Raw genomic sequence first — 19,148 nt, 5'->3', positions numbered from 1 at the left:
ATAATTCAGAAAAAGCATGAAGATTTGCAATGAAAATCTTGTTAATTAGTGCTCAAGGAAATATTTAATTGTCCTGTTATATAATAATCTAATTGAAACAAGGTTAAAGAAAATTTTTTTTTGAATAAAAATGCATTTTTCCATTAATTATAAATGTTTTTTTGTCTCCTTTATTTCTAAATGTATGTTTATATTCATAATAAAAATAAAAAGTGTATGGCACTGAACTTAATGTTATATAAATGTACACAATTAATATAGATTAGTAGCACAATAGTGCTTTGAATTTATGATTATTGCAAATTTATAAGCTTCATTATTGATAATAATGTGTATTGAGAAGGAAAATTTGTTAATCTTGTCATCAATACTCTACATTGCAAAATATAAATTGCTTTTGAAGTATAGCTAGAAGCCTAAATTGTTAATGGCATTTCTTATCCTCAATTTAAAAATTCTATGTAGGCTATTTTTATTAATATTTTGAATACTTTTATCTTTTATTAATTAAGTTTGAATTAGAAATGGTGAATCAATTACTGTGATTACTCAGGTGAGTTAGTTAAGGTACCATACCTTTAACAGTGGGTAAAGTTTAAAGTGCAGAGGTAATTACTTTCAACTGCCCATGCCTAAAGATAGCCTGTTAACAGGGTAAAAAATGATAACATTCTTTACACTTCACCCACTGTTAAAAGGTGCACTGATTAATTAAACTGATTGACAAAATTGAAAATACTGCATATCCCCATTAAAGATAAGCCCAATTCAGCAGTGCCGTAACTAGTCAGGTGCAACGGGTGCATCCACACGGAACCCACTTAGAAAGAGGGTCCACAATGCATGTATTTTGTTTTATTATTTTCCAAAATCTATCTAATTAAGGGGCCTAACTGCAAATTCTTGCACAGCACACAGGAATGGCTAGTTACTGCACTGCAATTCAGAGTAAAGCTTTCAGATTGGAGAAATAAGAAATATAAATAAATAGTTCTTATTTCTCATCCATTTCTTATCCAATATTTTAATCAGTAAGCATCTATTGGTTCTACTAATATAAGGTATATTCGTACAACCAATAGATGCTTACCAATTAAAATATTTTTACTTAAAAAATAGATATTTAAATTTTAATAATGTTTTAAAAAATTTGATTAACCTTGGCTTATAAAAATATAACTTATTTATTTATTTTGGAAAAGAAATATTTATAATGTTAAAATTAGAAATATTTACAACCAACTATTTCTACTCATGAATCACAACAACAACTTAATTTTTAGACTGAATTAGTGATATGAATTTAATTATCCTAGAACTAAATCTAAAATAAAAGGATTTAAATGTGATAAATACCATTCAAATATAAATGAATTAAATTTTTCATTCATTGAATATTAGAAATTTGTAAGAAGAAAAAGAATTAATAACTGCTTAATTCTGCATTTAACTTAACTTTATTATGAAGTTATTAAACAAAATTTACAACTTAATTGATATGCACACGAAACTACTGTCTTGTCTCCTCTTGTCTACTGTATATGATTTGTTTTCTTAAAGTTAAAATTATTTTAGTAAAACAATTTATTCAATGTAGGAACAGTCTTCTAATTCGTTTAGTAATTATAGAATTTATCACAGAATAATTTAGAATTTCACTACATTATTTATAGCATAAATTCTTTTTGAAGTTCTACACTGAAGGTAAATATATCAGTAAATGTAAACACGCATTTTTATCGAGCAGAAGACTGCATTAAAAGAATTAAAAAATGTAAAATATAATATATTATTCTATAAATAAATTGATGTTAAGTCTTACTAAAGTCAGGATCATTCCTCATACAATTACTAAATTGATCCAACTCGGTGGTATGTAACATTTACCATTACGCCATCGTCTCGAATAGTTACAATTAAACAATATCGTATATTTTTTTAATAGTAATTACGGGGAAAAAGCCACGTATTTTTACTGATTAAATAAGTTTATTCGTATAGCTCTTATACACATTTAATAAAGACACAACTTGTTTAAATTGGACTTTTCAAACATTAACAAGGAAGCAAATATGGCAAATATCTGGTTAACATATAACAAAAGTTCAAATAAACTATCAGAGATTTTACAACAATATATACTGAATAAGTATAATTTTATACACTGTTTACAATTACTAACAATGTTTAAACAGTTAATATAACTTATCTGGAATGATAATATTTTTATATATTATATATATATATATATAACATATCTGATTTTAAAAACTTTAAAATTTTATGTTAAGTAAGTTATAATCGACATTCTTCTTTCTTTTTTCTCTTTTATATATTGTATGTTTTATATATATATATATATACACACACACACACATAAAGAAAATATGTCAAAGTATATATTTATAAGATATGGTTAGCTTTTGTCGATTATCAATTTTAAATAGGTTAACATTATCTTGTAAATTTTTACAACGATAAAAATACTTTTATGAATGTCTTAACATTCAAACATTTATTATATACTTTCTGATTATAAAATATTAATCATTTAATAAACTTTGACTTATTTGATAGGTTTAAAAAAAAAAAATGATAATTAAAAATACTAGAATAAAAAGCATTTCTTAAAACTTAAAATTGTGTATATATATATATATCTTGTTTTCTTATAATATTTATATATATATATATATATATATATATATTTTTTTTTTAATAAATTGCTTTTTGTAGGGTCAATTTTCAAAATTCCAGATATCTATACATTCCAAAGTATTTTTGATTGTGATTAATTATGCTGACATATAATGGAAGCCCATAAACAATTTCTATAAGAATGTTTAGTAATACAATAATTACGATAGTAAATCACCTTTAAGAATTATACTACAGATCTGCGTATATTAAGTGTAAAATTAATTTTACGAGTAATTATTAAGTTAAACATTACTATTATTAAAATAATTAGATGTCGATGCCTACGAGTGAATTTCAGAATGCTTACAAATTTAATTCTAAATTCTGGACGTATCTAAGAGATATCTGGATTTCGGAGAATTAACCATAATTTCATTATAAAAAGAAAAAAAAAAGAATGAAAATTCTTGCTTCTTTTTACTATATACAACAGTAAAACTAAAGGTATAAATTACTATTTTGTTGAGATTGCATTAAATGAGACATAATTATTGAGCATCTACCAATATTCATTTTCAAACTTCCATCCCTGAGTTTACATTTTTTTTTTTATACATTTTCAGTCTCTCCTAACTCAAACGGGGGAATACTTCTGTACATCAATAGTAGTTTGAGGTATTAATTTCCTCTAAACATGATAATACACATTTTTATCACCATAAATAATTCTTAAACAACACAATTACAGCTATAAGTAATGTATATTGGTCAGTGGCGTAGCTAACGTAACTGGCGCCCGGTGCACGACACTTTATTGGCACCTCCTTCCCCCTCCAGAAATACATATAGTTTGTCTTGGAGACCATTTGGGAGCCCCTCTGCGAGTGGCGCCCGGTGCATGATACACCCCCTTGCACCCCCCTACGCCACTGATATTGGTATAGATATTACCGAGTAGTGTTTACGGCAACACGGACAATCCAAGCAAAATTAGCACGAAGAGTGAAGCTGTAAAGAATCTGACGGACTACAATGATGCATCTTGGCATAACATTATAACAGTATATGAAAGGTTAGTTTTATAATAATTGTTACTGTAATTCTAATTTAACTAGCAAATAACTCAATAATACATTTAGAAATTCAGCCATAGAAGATACTTTATTACTCAGATAAAGGATAATATCGAAGTGAATCTAAATTAAAAACAAAATATTTTTCGGTAAATACAACTGAGTATTAAATATGATTACTGAATGATTATTGAAATTGATAAAAAATTTCTATATTAATGATTTACTACAATATGAATACATGTTACAACTATGGGTCTTTTGGCAGTGTAGGATACTACAATATGTACTTAAATAAATTAAATTAAACTAAAAAATTTAATAACAATAGTAAAAAAATATTAACAGTTATATAAAAAACATTATTCCAAGATTGTTAACACAATTTTATTATTTGAGATTTTTTTTATAATAAATTTCTCCATGCAAATAAGCTTAAAATATGTAATTATCACATGGGTAAACACAGTAAAAAAGGTTCTTTCGTGTTATAAAAATACTACCTTGATTGTTTTAGAGCTTTTTTTCCTCTTTTGTTTAAAATATAGTTCATTATTCCTTATCGATTCAATGTTTTTAATTCGGTGTATATAATAATGGACTACATTTTAGCATTTTCCGATAACAATCTTGCACGTAAACCTAATTAACTCGACTAGAAAGATAATTAAATAATTTCGTTCCATTTGGCATGTTTTGGACAACAATAAATTCTAAGATTTTGAATTATGTAAATAATTGATAAATAACAATAATATTGTAAATGTATGAAAAACTAGTAAAATATTACAAGGAGAAAAAGTGATATATGATTGTTTGTATATGCATCGTGTGCATAATTATCAGCAATTAAACATGCTGGATGAACTCCGGATTTAAGAAAGAAAATCCCATAAATTCAGTTTGATCCAAGTTCATCATGAATAACTTGTCGGTTGGTGTCAGATCCGTCTTCTCACTTGTAAACTGTTTATCAAAATTGCTAACATCTTTCCGATGTCTCTAGAATGTTTCGAAAAAGAAAAATGTTAATAAATCTTATATTGTAAAACGGTATAAAAATTATCATCAGTTTTATTTAAAAACAGCACAAAAATTATTGAAGGTATGATATTTATATTACAATCAATTTCTACAACTTGGCATTAACCGAATCACGAAACAAATAAATAAAATATAATATTAAATGATGTATAAACTTACAATTTTTGGAATAAATGGAGGCTGAACCTCACGATTTTCTATTTTCTCCCAAATGATACGGCGAAAGAATGGATGACTTCTTACATCTTCTTCTCCTTGAGAACTGCAACCCAGACGTTTGGCTGGATTTTTTGTTAAAAACTGTTAAAGGACAAGCTTCGTTATTTTCACAAATCGAATTACACTAAAGACATTATTCAAAATTAAAAATGATTTATTTATTTTTTATTAAATCCTTCAAAACAATGTAAATAAATCTGTTGTATTCTATTATTTTTTGATAATCTGATAATATACATTGTTAATTAAAATTTAAAATATGTGATTTCTGATGTAAATTTAAATAATTTTTTGAATGCGTTAGAAAATTATAATGTACATAAAATAATTTGAGTAAAGAGAAAATTGTTATTGAAAAATTTTCTTTTATCAAACTGATATCAGCAAACTTATAAACTTCAGGCTTAGTAAACACTAGTGTTGTGTTGTGTTCCAAAGACACTTGGCGAGCTTTTCCATCAAATATCTTTATTTAGTTTAGTCGAGTCTGTAATCCTGGTGTTGACTAAATAAAGATATTTGATGGAAAAACTCGCCAAGTGTCTTTGGAACACAACACAACACTAGTGTTTACTAAGCCTGAATTATAGAATGAGACACGGTTTCATCAAACAAATTATAAACTTCAATAATTCACATTAAAAAACATCAGTAATTGTGTATCATCAAATCATATTTTGGTCAGTCATGAAACATGCAGTTAAATCAGTTCATTCATGCCAAATAAATTGATAAGTTATTTATTTTCTAAGACAAATTTGTTGATTTTAGCTGTCAATATGTATATTACAAACTATTAATTTATGGTAATAATAATGGCTGCCTTTCCTGCAACAATAACACTTCTCTGTAAGATTAGTGTATGCATCTGTTTGTATCTCCTGCTTGCCCTTTGTTCTTCGTCTTGTGTTTTAAGGAGATTTATCTCACTTTTGTTTTCCTTATTTCTCTGGATTTTTCTTTTGCTAGTTCATGGCAATTGCTTTTTCTTGAGCTAAGGCGAGAGTTAGGTTAAGTGTGCTTAATAATTTCTGCTGTAGATTTTCATTGCAAATTCCACATACTATTCGATTGCAGAGATCCTCGTCTAAGTCTTCGCCAAATTCACAGTACCTCGATAATTTTCTTAATTCTGCAATATATGTGGGGGATGGTTTCATTTTCTTTCTGGTCATGTTGATAAAAATGAAATCCCTGGACCATTTTATTCAGTTTTGGCTCAAAATGGTTATTTAACTTCTCAATAAGTTTGCCGTAGATTAGGTCGCAAACGTCTAGTGGAGCTACCAGTGACATCACAACATTGAACGTTGGTGGACCTATAAGGTGCGACTCTCTTTGTACTGGTGTCCGCAATTTTATTAGCTTCTAAATAGAAAGTTAATCTTTTCACATAGGATTTCCAGGAGGTCTGCGATTCTTGAACAAACAGTTCTATCAAGCCAACATTTGTGCAGAAAGCAGTGCTTGTTTCATCCGCCATTCTTTTGTGTGGTTTCAATTTCGGTTTCATTAGTGGTTAATGAATTCAACCGTACCTTGGCAGTGTTTTCCCTTGATTCTTTGGAAATTTCTTTCTTGAATTTCACTTTCTTATTCTTACAGTTGAACAGGCATTAAAATTCCATCCTCGTCACCTTTTGTTATGTTTGTTCTTGAAAGAATTTACAACTTGATAGGTAAGAACTACACTTTATTCCACCATTATCTCAATACATTTCTTTTTCACTCCCTCTGGTGATTGGAATACAATTATTTTATAACAACATAAAATTATCATCATTTTTCATACCGTACATAACAGGGAGTAAATATATTCTTGAAAATGAATTAATTGCACATTTAATTTGAAAATAAGAACTTATTCCCAAATGAAACAGTTTACAGTTGATTTTACAATACAGTATTTTATATTCTATAATAACTGATAATGTTTTATACTGTCAAATTATTTTAAATTGACTAGAATTAATTGTATTAACCAAAACCAAAATCAATCATTTTCCAGCATTACTAAAAATAGGTTGATTTATTACAGCTAATCTAATTACTTTTATATGTGACTTTACTGATCCTCTTTAAAATGGAAATATTTTTCTACAAGTATAATAATATAGACACTAGTCATTCTGTCAACATTAAGGTTACTGAAGCATTGAACAACCTGTCACTAAGCAAAAATATAATAGCAGACTTCTTTTACAATATCTCATCACCAACAGTATCAAGTAACAAAAACAATTTAGAAATCAAGTTACATATCTTAAAGTGGAAAAAAATTAAATAAAAACAAAATTAAGAATTTAGAATATCTCATTTATATCTTTTTCTTAATATGTGTCATAAGAGTGGATGTAAGCTCTTTTGACCAAGGTGTTAAATGCCGCTACTTTATATCGTATAGGGTCACAGGACCCTACAGGAATGTCTGTGAAGATTGTCGACATCGCATGCATTTAAAATCGAGACTGACGCTATGTGTCATAATTTACATATTTATATTTTTCCCATTAGATACATAAATATATAAATATTCAGATAATGATATATACTAGATTAAATCTAACATTTAAAGCCATTCATTTTGATATTAAATGATATAAGTATATCAAAAGATAAAAGATTTCCACATAATTTTAGAGAAATCTTTATATTTTATTTTTGCAATGACACATTAGGTAGACTACGATGATGTAAGAAACTCCTTTTATTTCTCTTCTTATCTTTCACTATCCATTATTAACACTTCAATTTTGTTTCTAGTTTTAAGTTTAAAATATAAGGAAAAGTTGTTAAGAACTTGTAATAGATTTTCTGGTGCTTATTTTTGTGTTTTGTATAATAAAGAATCTTTGTAGCCCATTTGGCATGTTTTAATTCTAGCATGAAAACTAAATTTTGTATTAATATTGAACTGCATGAATGTGCGCATTTGATTAAGAGACTGTCTCCAAATGAATCACCATTATAAGGATTGGTATCCTTGTTTCTATCAGTTCTAGATATTATTGTCAATAATTTAAAAATGTCAAAATGTTATTTCAAAATGGCAAACAAAGTGCCCAACTTTGTATTGTCATCTTGTCTTCCCCAAAATAATCAATAGCTTTAATAACACAAATAATACATCTTATTTATCAGTAGCAACGGGAAACGCAATGGCATTTCATCCCAATAATTCAGATATGTCCAGATATTTCAGCTAATTTAGACCAATTTTGTAGAACAGAAGGTATTGCAGAAGTCTCCAAATGGTTGCAATACTTCAAACATATCGCTAGTTTAAATGGATGAATCAACAACAATTGCCTGTCTACAGTTAACATTAAAGACAGCACTAGAATATTAAACTTAAACTTGACAGACTTAGTAGCTACATTTAATGATGGTTATGTGACCACCAAGATGCTGGCTGATTTGTGGCAATGAATAGAAGTACACATCCAAGGAAGAAATAAAACTGTCTATTCATACAAGATAAGGAGCATTTATGCATTCAATTGAGATTTAATGTAAATGAGACAAAATATGAAATTCTAAGCAGACTAAGAAATGGTCAAGTGAGTCAAACTATGCTAGATAAACAACATCTTTCAATAAATGAGCTGCTTAAGAATATCACAGTTCATGAACAATGAGAACCAAGAGAAACATTTTGGATCCCTTTCTCATAAACTTCTTAATTGACACATTGATGATAAAAGTAAAATGAATGGTAATGTAACAGAAATAAAGCCTGAAAGACTGCCACCTGCTCAAAACACTAGAACCAAACCAGATAATACTCTACATTGCATCCATTAAACACAACCACAAAGTGTTAATTAACCTTAGATTGTCTAAGTTCTAAACATAAAAAGCATTGCACTAAATGTAAAAAAGAAGGTCATGGCACAAGAGATTGTTTAAAGACAGCCTCTATCACATCAAACACATCTTCCAAATGTTTCATTGTAAATAATAAGCCACATGTTACTGCACATTTGGATACTAGCACAACTTTTATTTTTATGAAAGTGACCTTAGCAGCTCACCTGAGTAAACTTGTAAAAACAATGCTAATTAGTGATTTTTGTGATTAGAAGATTTTAAGTCTTTCAATATTGTATGAATCAAACTAATTATTAATTCAGTTCATATACGTCATGTAAATGTTTGTTGTTCTTAATGATGCTTTTAGTGGTCTAGATGTCCTACTTGGAACTGCCCTTCCAACTTTAGTTATGGTCCATTAACAAGAATGTACAAAACTATTTAAAGGTCAAGATCAAGGTAATAAATTCCCCAAGTACTTCAACAATAACCCCGAGTTGCTTTATGCTGCTGTGAAATGATAAACATTGAACTAAATGTTATCCAATTTGTGAAATCATTAATGAGGATTTTAATAATCAATGCCTCCTTTTTACTTCACACTAATGATAAATCATTTTGCAATGTTCTCATTATTGTACCAGTAATCAGCTTTAATGCAATGAAAATGAAAACAATGAAGTTCTAATTCTTAATTACGTTGTGCTAGTGTGAGGTTCCAAAATGAGGTAAAACAAACATTTAATTTCAAATTAATTAAAAGCGAACTCTGGAACAAATTATGCTTGTTAAGCGAGGTTCCACTGTACACAATAGCAATCTTATTTTTTTTTCACATGTAGTGTAGAAATATGTAATAAGACACATAATGCAATTATAATAAAATATTAATTCACATGTATTCTCTGATTTTTGTACTACTTGTGGAATTAAGCATGTGTTAATACCAAGTTAAAGTTCCCAAGTAAGTGGTAAAGTTGAACAAATTCATCTTGCTTTGTTACACACTGGCATTTACCAAATTTCCAAACTTTAGTCAATCGGCCAAGGCATGGTTATCAGGTAGGTTATGTTACCACAATGCATGCTTCCCAGCTAAAGCTAATTAAACTCACGAGTCAGACAAAAATTAAATTTGTGCTTCTTCTCATGATTCTAAAGACAAAGAATATAAAAGCAGACAACGTGAACACACTGTCAGACAGCATTAAAATCCTTTTAATAATACATGTACTCTCAATTATACAGTATCATTGCCATTAGACTAAAGAACATCTGGAATTTACTCTATATACAATATAAAATTTTAACATTTAAACATTTTAATGGAATTTGAGGCTTACTGTTGCAAGAAAAGAACAATGCTTGGAATATTGTACAATATATTTTATATATTTTATTTTCTATCGTATTTTATGCACAGTGAAATAAACCATGCATAAAAAACACTCTAAATTATACTTTTCATATTTTTACTCCCGTACCTGCTGAATTAATCACTACCATGCAATCTAACTGCTATCCATCCTTCAGCATCCTCTTACATAGCTCACCCTTAAGTTGTAGTGCTCCGTCACTATTATTATTTAGTAATTATGAATAAAAGAGAAACGTTTACTGGACTGTAAAACAAACGAACTACACCTTAAACGTTTTTATTCTAATAAAACTTCCTACTGGATACTTAAAAGGTGTAGTACGTTTGTTAGTAATTTATGTATTTGTATATATGTATCTGTCCTGTTCGTGCCGGGGTTTTGATATTATTGTCTTGTGAATTAGTTTGTTCCATTGTCGCATGTCGCCCTTTCAACGGGCATTTGTATGCAGACGTGCAATTGGACACCTGTGTACCATGTGGTCATGGACTAGCCTGGAGGGCGGGGAATATAAAAGAGGAGGTTACATGTGAAGAACCACCTTTTTCTGTGCTTACCACCCGGAGGAGACGTTTTCGGGACTTCCTATCTAGAAGAGAGAAGAGGTGAGGGTCATTGTACTTTTGTTAAGCAAGGAACGAAGGGACAAGGAACAAAGGGACAAGGAACTAATAAGAAAATCAGTTTGCATCTGAGTGAAGGATCTGATTTCTGTCTGAATTCTCTTACTAAGGAGGAGTCGAAATTGAAGGGAATGTCTGGTAACTCTTAGTTCATTCTGAATAGCAAGAATAAATTTCCTTGTCACGTTATACTAAAACGTGTTGTTGGAGAAGGATAACGTGGGTATAAAGTGTCGTATACCTGTGGATCGACAGCTCATGATCACCTTGTAAATTATAAGACTTGTATATACAGTGGTGCCTCGTATAACGTACTTAATCCGTTTCAGGTGCAAGTCCGTTAAGTGAAAAGTTTGTTATACGAAACATATTTTCCCATAGAAATACATGTTAAAACATCTAATTTGTTCCGCTGCATAAAATAACCGTATTGTACCATTAAAAAAAAATGAAAATAAAGCAGTCACCAATTATGCTGGGTAGTCAGATGTTGTGAGGAGAAGGTGGAGGAACACTTTTTTCACACATTCATACAGACACACACTTTTTACACATTGCAGCAGGTCTCTTTTTTTATTGTTTTTTAATTGGAGTCAGATTCAAGAGAGGCTACCGAGGCTCACAGGGTTATTCCATCTTGTTCCATCCTTTGTATTTTGGCAGCTGTCTTCTTGAAAAACATCCAAAGTGGTCTGTTTCTCTCTCTTCTTCAACACCTATCGGAAATGACGGGCAAGGGTGTCATTGTAGAGATCATTGATCCTGTTGGCCTCAGCTGTGTTTGGATAGTGAGTATTGGTAAACTCCTGAACCTCCCCCCATTTGACAAGGAAGTCCTTGATGGCAGCAGTTGAAATTAGTTGATTGGATTGCTCCTCCTCGTCATCAGATGAAGCTTCCCTTTGAACTTCATCATGTTCCTGGGCCAGAAGTGCTTGGAGCTCTTCAGTTGTCAGCTTTTCTTGGTGTTCTTCAATGAGCTCGTTCACATTCTCCATTTCCACCTCCAATTCCAACTCTCAGGCCGTCAAGATGATCTCCTGCACCACTTCTGTATCCTCAACTGGTTCTTCCTGGATCCATTCAGGAACAGGCTGAATTCCTATTCCATGCTGAATTGAGGGTCTTCTCCCCAGGCCTTCCAGGTGAGTCTGATTGCCACAAGAACATCAAACTTCTCTTTCCAGAACTTTCGGACAGTCATGTCTCCACAAAGCTGACATTCTTCAGACACCTTCATAAAGAGAGCTCTGGTGTACAGTTTTTTGAAGTTGACAATGATTGCTGATCCATTGGCTGAAGGATGGCAGTGGTGTTTACTGGCAGATACTGCACCTTGATGAAAGAATAGCTTTCTTCCAGGATCTCCTCCAGGTCTTTTGGGTGACCAGGGGCATTGTCCAGTATCAGTAGGGCTTTGAGTGGTAGCTTTTTGTCCAGCAGGTATTTCTTTACAGCAGGAGCAAAGGTTTCCAGGATTCATTCCTTGAGGACAACCTGGGTCACCTAGGCTTTTTGATTAGACTTCCAATGGAGAGGCAGGTTGGACAAAGAAGGAAAAAAAAACAGCTTACTCTTCTGCAGCCAAAGAGCAACTGTTTTCAAAGGCTCCCAAAATACCTACATCAAGAAGCTATTCTGGGAAGCCAAGAAGGGGAAAATATATCTAAAAAAAGCAGATTGTCATTGGCAACGGCAAAAGAGTGAAAACATCATTCGCACTTGTTCGCAGAAAGTCCATTGTTCGCCTCACGTATCTGCCGAATGGAAAGTCTGTTGTTCACAGCCAGTCCATTGCTCGAGTCATGTAAAGTCTAAACAGAAAGTCCATTGTTCGCAGTGTCCGTTATACGAGGCACCACTGTATATATATAGATATTCATAGTTATAGTTAGGTTAAGTCATCGTCAGATATCCTTGTAAAGCCTTATCGTTACGCTCTTATGTTGTAAGGCTGATTTGATATAATTGTACCTTGTGCGGCTATTGTATATTGATGATTCTTGTCATTATAAAGGATAATTCTTTTCGTATTGACAACGTCTCCGAAGTGTGTTTAATTGTAAGGTCCTTAACACTCTTGCCCCAACACAATATCGGGAACTACTCGGTTGATCCCAGACACTACAAAGTTTTACTTAGCAATACTTTCCAGGCTGGTGAAATGTAGCATTTTCTGTATAAATCAAACTTAAAGGTGAGCTATGTAAGAGAATGCTGAAGGATGAACAGTAGTTAGATTGCATGGTAGTGATTAATTCAGCAGGTAATGAAGTAAAAATATGGAAAGTATAATTTAGAGTGTTTTTTTATGCATGGTTTATTTCACTATGATAAATATAATTAAGAGGAAAAAAAGGTGTAGATTTTATAAACTTCTACCGGTTCCATGTTTGTTTACTACACATGTAGATAACATCTCTGACTACTTGGCCAGTACTTCCATGGAAGTGCCAGAATGAGGGGGAGAGAGTATGGGAAATTTTTTTTGAGAGAGAGTGATCAAGAATCTGCATATGATAAGTTGTGTTTTTTTTTGTGTCTTATATGTAAAACAGAAAGTTCAAGAGAACAAAGCATATCACTTTCACAATCATCATTATATATCATTATTATATCATATTTTTATTATATTTTGTACAGTACTATTGTAAATAAAAGTCAAAAACAAACATCAATCAACTTACTCCTTTACAAGCCTCTTTAGCTTCTTTGGAAAGAGACTTTGGATATGAGACATTGTGATCAGTTATGGCTGAAAACAGTTCTTCTTCATCTTCTCCATCAAATGGTGGCTGAAATTTATTACAATCTCTATTTTCAAAATTTAAAAGAAATTTTCAACAAAAAATATAATTAGATATTTACATTACTTTAAATTGAACATAAATGAAAATATTTACCTGTCCAACAAGCATCTCATATAAAAGGACACCATAAGCCCACCAATCAACAGATTTTCCATATGGTTGATAGAGAATTATCTTCATAGATATTTGTTGATTAAATTACTGTTTGATATTAAAATTTTTGTTATTTTTGAATTTCACATACCTCGGGAGCTATGTAATCAGGAGTGCCACAGAAGGTTTTTGTTGTTTGATCACTTGATATTCCTTCTTTACACATACCAAAATCAGCAATCTTTATATGCCCTTCTTGATCCAAAAGAACATTATCTAATTTTAAATCCCTAAAAAATATTTTATGTATTTTTTCCTTTACTATATTACAAGTGTAAACCTAAATTGTTGGATTTTTGAGCTACATTTATACTAATTTTAGTTAATTAAAATAATGTAATTTAGCCTAAAAGATAGATCATAATTTTTTGTTTTGATAAATGATTAGAAATTAGTATTGAATGTAATTAAATAATTTAGAAAATTCTTGAAGAAAACACTGAGCACAAATCTGCCAATTTGGAATTATGATTCATTCATCTGGGATTCAGTTTTTGCTTTTATACAGTATATGTTGCAAGTGTTCAAAATATTTTATCTCCTAAAAAAATTATAACTTCAGTGTAAACAAGTAAAATTTGAAAATTAAGGAATTAATAAATTGAACCTTTTCTAAGAAAAGTTTTATTAGAATACTTACTAGAAACCATTATTTTATGAAACTTAACAAAAGTAGTGGCATGTATTTGTCAGTGGCATAGCGAACATAACTGGCACCCGAGGCACGACACTTTATTGGCACCCCCTCCCCCTTCCAGAAACACATATAGTTTGTCCTGGAGACCATTTGGGCACCCCTCTGCAAGTGGCACCCAGGGCATGATATCCCCTTGCACCCCCTCACTACACCACTGGTATTTATCCACTTTTCTATCATTCTAGTCAAATTGTCGGTATTATGGTGTACATGTTCATAAAAACATTCAAATTCAAATAAAAGTGTGATGGAACTAGTGATTGCATTACCAGTAACCGTTTTACCAGTATATTAGGAAAATTATACCCTGGTAAATTTACTGGTAATTAATTTTTTTACCACTATTTTGGTTAAAAAAAACCTCTTAATTAACCTGATATTTATTTTCCTAAAATTCCTATGGGTATTTCCTATGAGAAGCAGGTTTCCCTTTTCTCTCACTTCATACTATAGCGAGAAAACAGTGCAGGTGGTGATGGGTCATTCCATTTGTAATTTAAGGTTCTAAAAGAAATTTTCTGGTCTGTTTATAACTTGATTCCCTTCAAAAACAGGTCTTGTTTCTGGAATATAATAACCCAGGAAAATTGAACAAATATAAGCCACACGAAATAGCCAATAATGTTAACAAAAATACAATTTTGAATAGGATTGTAGAAATAATCAAGCACTTATCAGAAAATGAAAACAAATCATGACTTGTGGATGTCACTGAAATTAGTTCAGACTCAGATTCTGGCGAGAAGTGTTCATTGCTTACCACACCATCAACTTCTCACGTCGACATGAGAACAAAGTGCACAATAGAAAAGTCAAATTTAATAATGAAAGAGAAATTGGACTTATTCATTAAACATAAAATGAGCATAGACACAGCTAACAATAATATCAGTAAGATTGTGGCTGTACGCCATTCAATTTTGTGTAGTTTCTAATTTAATTTATATTCTATTTCTCTAAATTTATCCTTCCTTTGTTTCAAACTTCCGAGAACTCGGACTAACCCCTAGCCCACCAGGAGGTAAAGTGAAAACAATAGTCTGCAACAAGGCTGGAGGGGAAAATAAAAATTCCAGTACACATTCTTGGGCCAGACACAAGAGGTAACGGACATGTGGCGGCAAGGCTTGTAAGTGGAATCCGACGAGTGCTTTGAAAAAGGAGACTATAAAGAACAGATCAAGAAGAAAGTATATTAATAGATCTGGAGGAGAACCCTCAGACAGCTGATCTGCAAGAGAATAAAACATTCAAGACTCAGAAGTCAAGACGACGAAGTACTTGGACTACTTGCCAATAAATTGAGTACACCTATCCTATTCTTCTTCTTACTTCCCCTTCTTCTATCCACCTCCTATTAGATTAAGTTAGATTAGAAATTGCATGAGAGCCTATTAGATACAAACCATTGTCAATTATTAGTTGGGATAAGACCAACTACCTGGATCACCTGTAACGTTGAAACCATCAGAAGGTAGCCAAAATTGTACAACAGCAGGAATCCTTAAAGAAACTGTATATATATTTTTAAGTGTGAAATTAAATTTGTTTAATTGGATCATGCATTGTCTTCCTTTCGCACTGCACCTCTTACAAGATGGCCAGATGGCTGAGTGGTCAAGGTGGCAGTCTACTGCTCTGGGAGATCTGGGGGTTAAAATCAGAATGGGTCGAAAAATTCCTGGGGATTTTTTGGGAGTGGTCTGTCTGGATATGTCAGGCCCCATCCCTCACCATCCAGCCACCCCATTGTGGGCCTGGCCGAACCCATAATGGGCTTGCTAAAAGAGGCCCTCTTAGTGCCCATAGGGCAAAAAGAGTTTTAAAAAAAGTAATATAAGTAAATTTAAAAGTGTGAAAGATATAGTTAAGAAAGAAATGAATTATTTCTTAGATCAAAAACCACAAGGAACAGATCTTAAGAAGGTTTTCAATGCTCTAATGACAGTACATCCAACTAGTATTGATTCCATGAGAGCTTTTTCTAATGAAGCTGCCATTTGTAAGAAAATTAGATCTAGATCAGACAATGAGAGCCTAAATGTATTATGTTTTCTAAGAACCTATGTTCAAAATAAAGAAAAATATAATTAATAATCAGCACTATTTCAATGTCTGTTATGTCAATAATTGCTATTACAAGAATGTTGTTTGTCTAAACTGATAGAAAACTTGAAAATAAATGGTCGTTCAATAATTCTGTCAGTAATTCAGTTTAATTTTAAATCATTTGTTAATATGAATTTACTGGTAAATTACCAATAAACCGGTAATTCCGAATATAATTACTGAATTACTGGTAATGTAATACCTGGTAAATTTGCAATCACTAAATAGAACTCAACATGTCCAGATCAGATCACCACAGAAAATTTCTGGAGGATCTGAAACCCAGATCTGTTATGAAAGTATATGGATATTTTAGCTTCCTCAGCCATCTAATCATTGTAAGCTGAATTTCTACACTCATAATTCCAATTAACCAAAGTGGCGAGAGTGCTTTAGAAAGCAAAAATACTACTGTGTTATACAATAATCAGCATAGCCAAAAATAAGAGCATAGAGGAATGTAAGTTTATTACGAGTGTCAGCTGTTTTATTTAATATCAACTTTCTGTTGGTAACAGCACATTTTCATAAGCAAGTTGGAAAATAGTGTTAATTTAACTTACCACTGTACCAAAATTTAACTATATCAACAAAGTATAATTTAATTAATAAGACTGATTTTACATTATTTTTACAACTAATTATATAAAGTATATGCAAATAATTACTATCAGAATTTAATTGACAAAGTAATTAGATTTTAAACCCTACATAAAAAATATGGATGCTTGAAAACACTACACAGTATATATATATATATATATATATATATAAAGAATTTAGATATACTTAGAATTCTGATGATGTAATACATACTAAAATAGAACAATTTTAATAAAAATAAAAATTTTCTTTTAATTAATATTCTAAACAAGAATTATATAGTTATAATAAAAATAAAAAAATCCTGTACAGTAAACTTCTATGTTTATTTTTATATTTTAAAATGAATTTTGCACAAATATTTTTATTATTAATTTGTTCAAATTTAATAATAGCAAATGTACATTTACTTCCATAAATACTTTTGCCATTTGGACACTCTTCAACTATTTTAAATGAAAGTATTCTTAAGAAATAAAGAAATACAAATCTTTTACTCGTTTACAAAAAAGTGAAGCATCTTATTACCTGTATATAATACCTCGACTGTGAAGAAAAAATAATCCTATGGCAATTTCGGCTGCATAAAATCTAAAACAAAAGTTAATGAAATAAATATAATTGCACAGAAAAACACATAATCATCGCTTAAATCATTTACTAATTAGAATTTTTCTGAAACAAAAACCTACTAAAATATTTTTAAATTGTAATAACCTCATTAAAAATTATATACGGTAATTATTCGCATTCAATGTTTTTGGCCTTGAATCATAAATGTCTTAAAACATGATAAAAATATGCAATGTAATTAAAATTAATTAGAAGAATTTAAAATAAAATGTTTTAAAAAAGTTCTGATTTATTTTATTATTTAATAATAATGCAGTAAATTACAATATTAAATTTATATATTTGTAACGACTATTTATATTCTCATACAAAACCAAATTATTGAACAGCCTCCGTTAAATACTGTTGATTATTTGATATGCCTCAAGTCTGAAGGCATTTAGCCAGGTATATAATTAGGATCAGGTATTTTACATTCATTATAGTTTGTCAAAATATATTTTAGTAGGTTCGTTATATGAAAGATGAATACAGATGTCTATAACATTTAAATAACTTATTAAAGAAATTTTCAAGAATACACAATATAAATGCACTAAAAATAGTTAATTTGTTATAGATACACACACACACACACACACACACACACACAACACACACATATATATAAAAGCATTATTAATAGTTTTAGTAGAATTGAAATAAAATCTCTATTCAACAAAAACAGGATGATATATAAATATCTATTTTTTCAAAATTTAATATTGGATAAATTTTAATTTACTTTCTGTTTATATTTTAATAAAAAAGGTAGTGATTAAAGCTTAAATTATATTGAAATATTTTTTAGAAGAATTAAAACATTAATATAGATGCATGCAAAAGTTTTCTTTTAGAGTATTTTGTTTTAACATATTAGCGAGGTCGAAGCCGAAGTTTATAATGCAAAAATGTGTATGTCGAACGTTCGGCAACGCTTTCCTGTAAGCCGCTTTCCAAATTCCATAGTCATTTGACAATGGCATTTGGAATGTCAAGCATGATTCCACCGACTATCCAAAGACCATTGTCAAACTTCTAGGCTTACGGGAAAGCGGCGCTGAACGTCCGACGTACACGTTTTCGTTTTTAAAACTTCGGCCTCAACCTCACTATTTTTAAATTCATTTCTATCAAACTGATTAGGGGCCGTCAAGTATTACATTAGCAAAAATTTGCTCTTTTTTGATCTTTTTTACCTCCCCGTCGTCATCAGAAATCAAAATATTTTCTTCCGTAATTATGTCTTTTTATATTAATTTATTTCTGAATTATTTTCTTTTAATTTTTAGATAAAATTTAATAATTTCAAAAATAAAAAAAAATTATATTAAGGTATTTTTGCAATTAATACAAAATTTATTCTTATTTAA

At 30.4% G+C, this 19,148-nt stretch overlaps 1 protein-coding gene across 3 annotated transcripts in view; it reads right to left on the bottom strand.

Moving 5' to 3' along the window:
- Positions 1-2,807: 2,807 nt before the first annotated feature.
- LOC136985067 (protein kinase C, brain isozyme-like) overlaps positions 2,808-19,148 on the bottom strand; it is a 49,214-nt gene continuing 32,873 nt past the window's right edge. The window contains exons 11-17 of one of the 3 annotated variants that reach the window (XR_010882273.1): positions 17,692-17,754; positions 13,846-13,984; positions 13,695-13,775; positions 13,479-13,586; positions 4,917-5,057; positions 3,592-4,715; positions 2,808-3,420 (exon numbers count right to left, since the gene is read on the bottom strand). Coding sequence is in view for 2 of the 3 variants with exons in the window: in XM_067282267.1 (XP_067138368.1) it covers positions 4,563-4,715; positions 4,917-5,057; positions 13,479-13,586; positions 13,695-13,775; positions 13,846-13,984; positions 17,692-17,754 (685 nt within the window). In the remaining variant the exon portion in view is untranslated. Of the gene's footprint in view, positions 4,716-4,916; positions 5,058-13,478; positions 13,606-13,694; positions 13,776-13,845; positions 13,985-17,691; positions 17,755-19,148 lie in introns of those variants that run through there. The other 2 variants (XM_067282267.1, XM_067282268.1) reach the window with 2 other exon arrangements.

Source organism: Centruroides vittatus, unplaced genomic scaffold, assembly GCF_030686945.1.
Source record: "Centruroides vittatus isolate TY-2023 unplaced genomic scaffold, ASM3068694v2 contig_950, whole genome shotgun sequence".
Classification (NCBI taxonomy): Eukaryota; Metazoa; Arthropoda; class Arachnida; order Scorpiones; family Buthidae; genus Centruroides; species Centruroides vittatus.
This window is presented reverse-complemented; position numbering and strand designations above follow the sequence as displayed.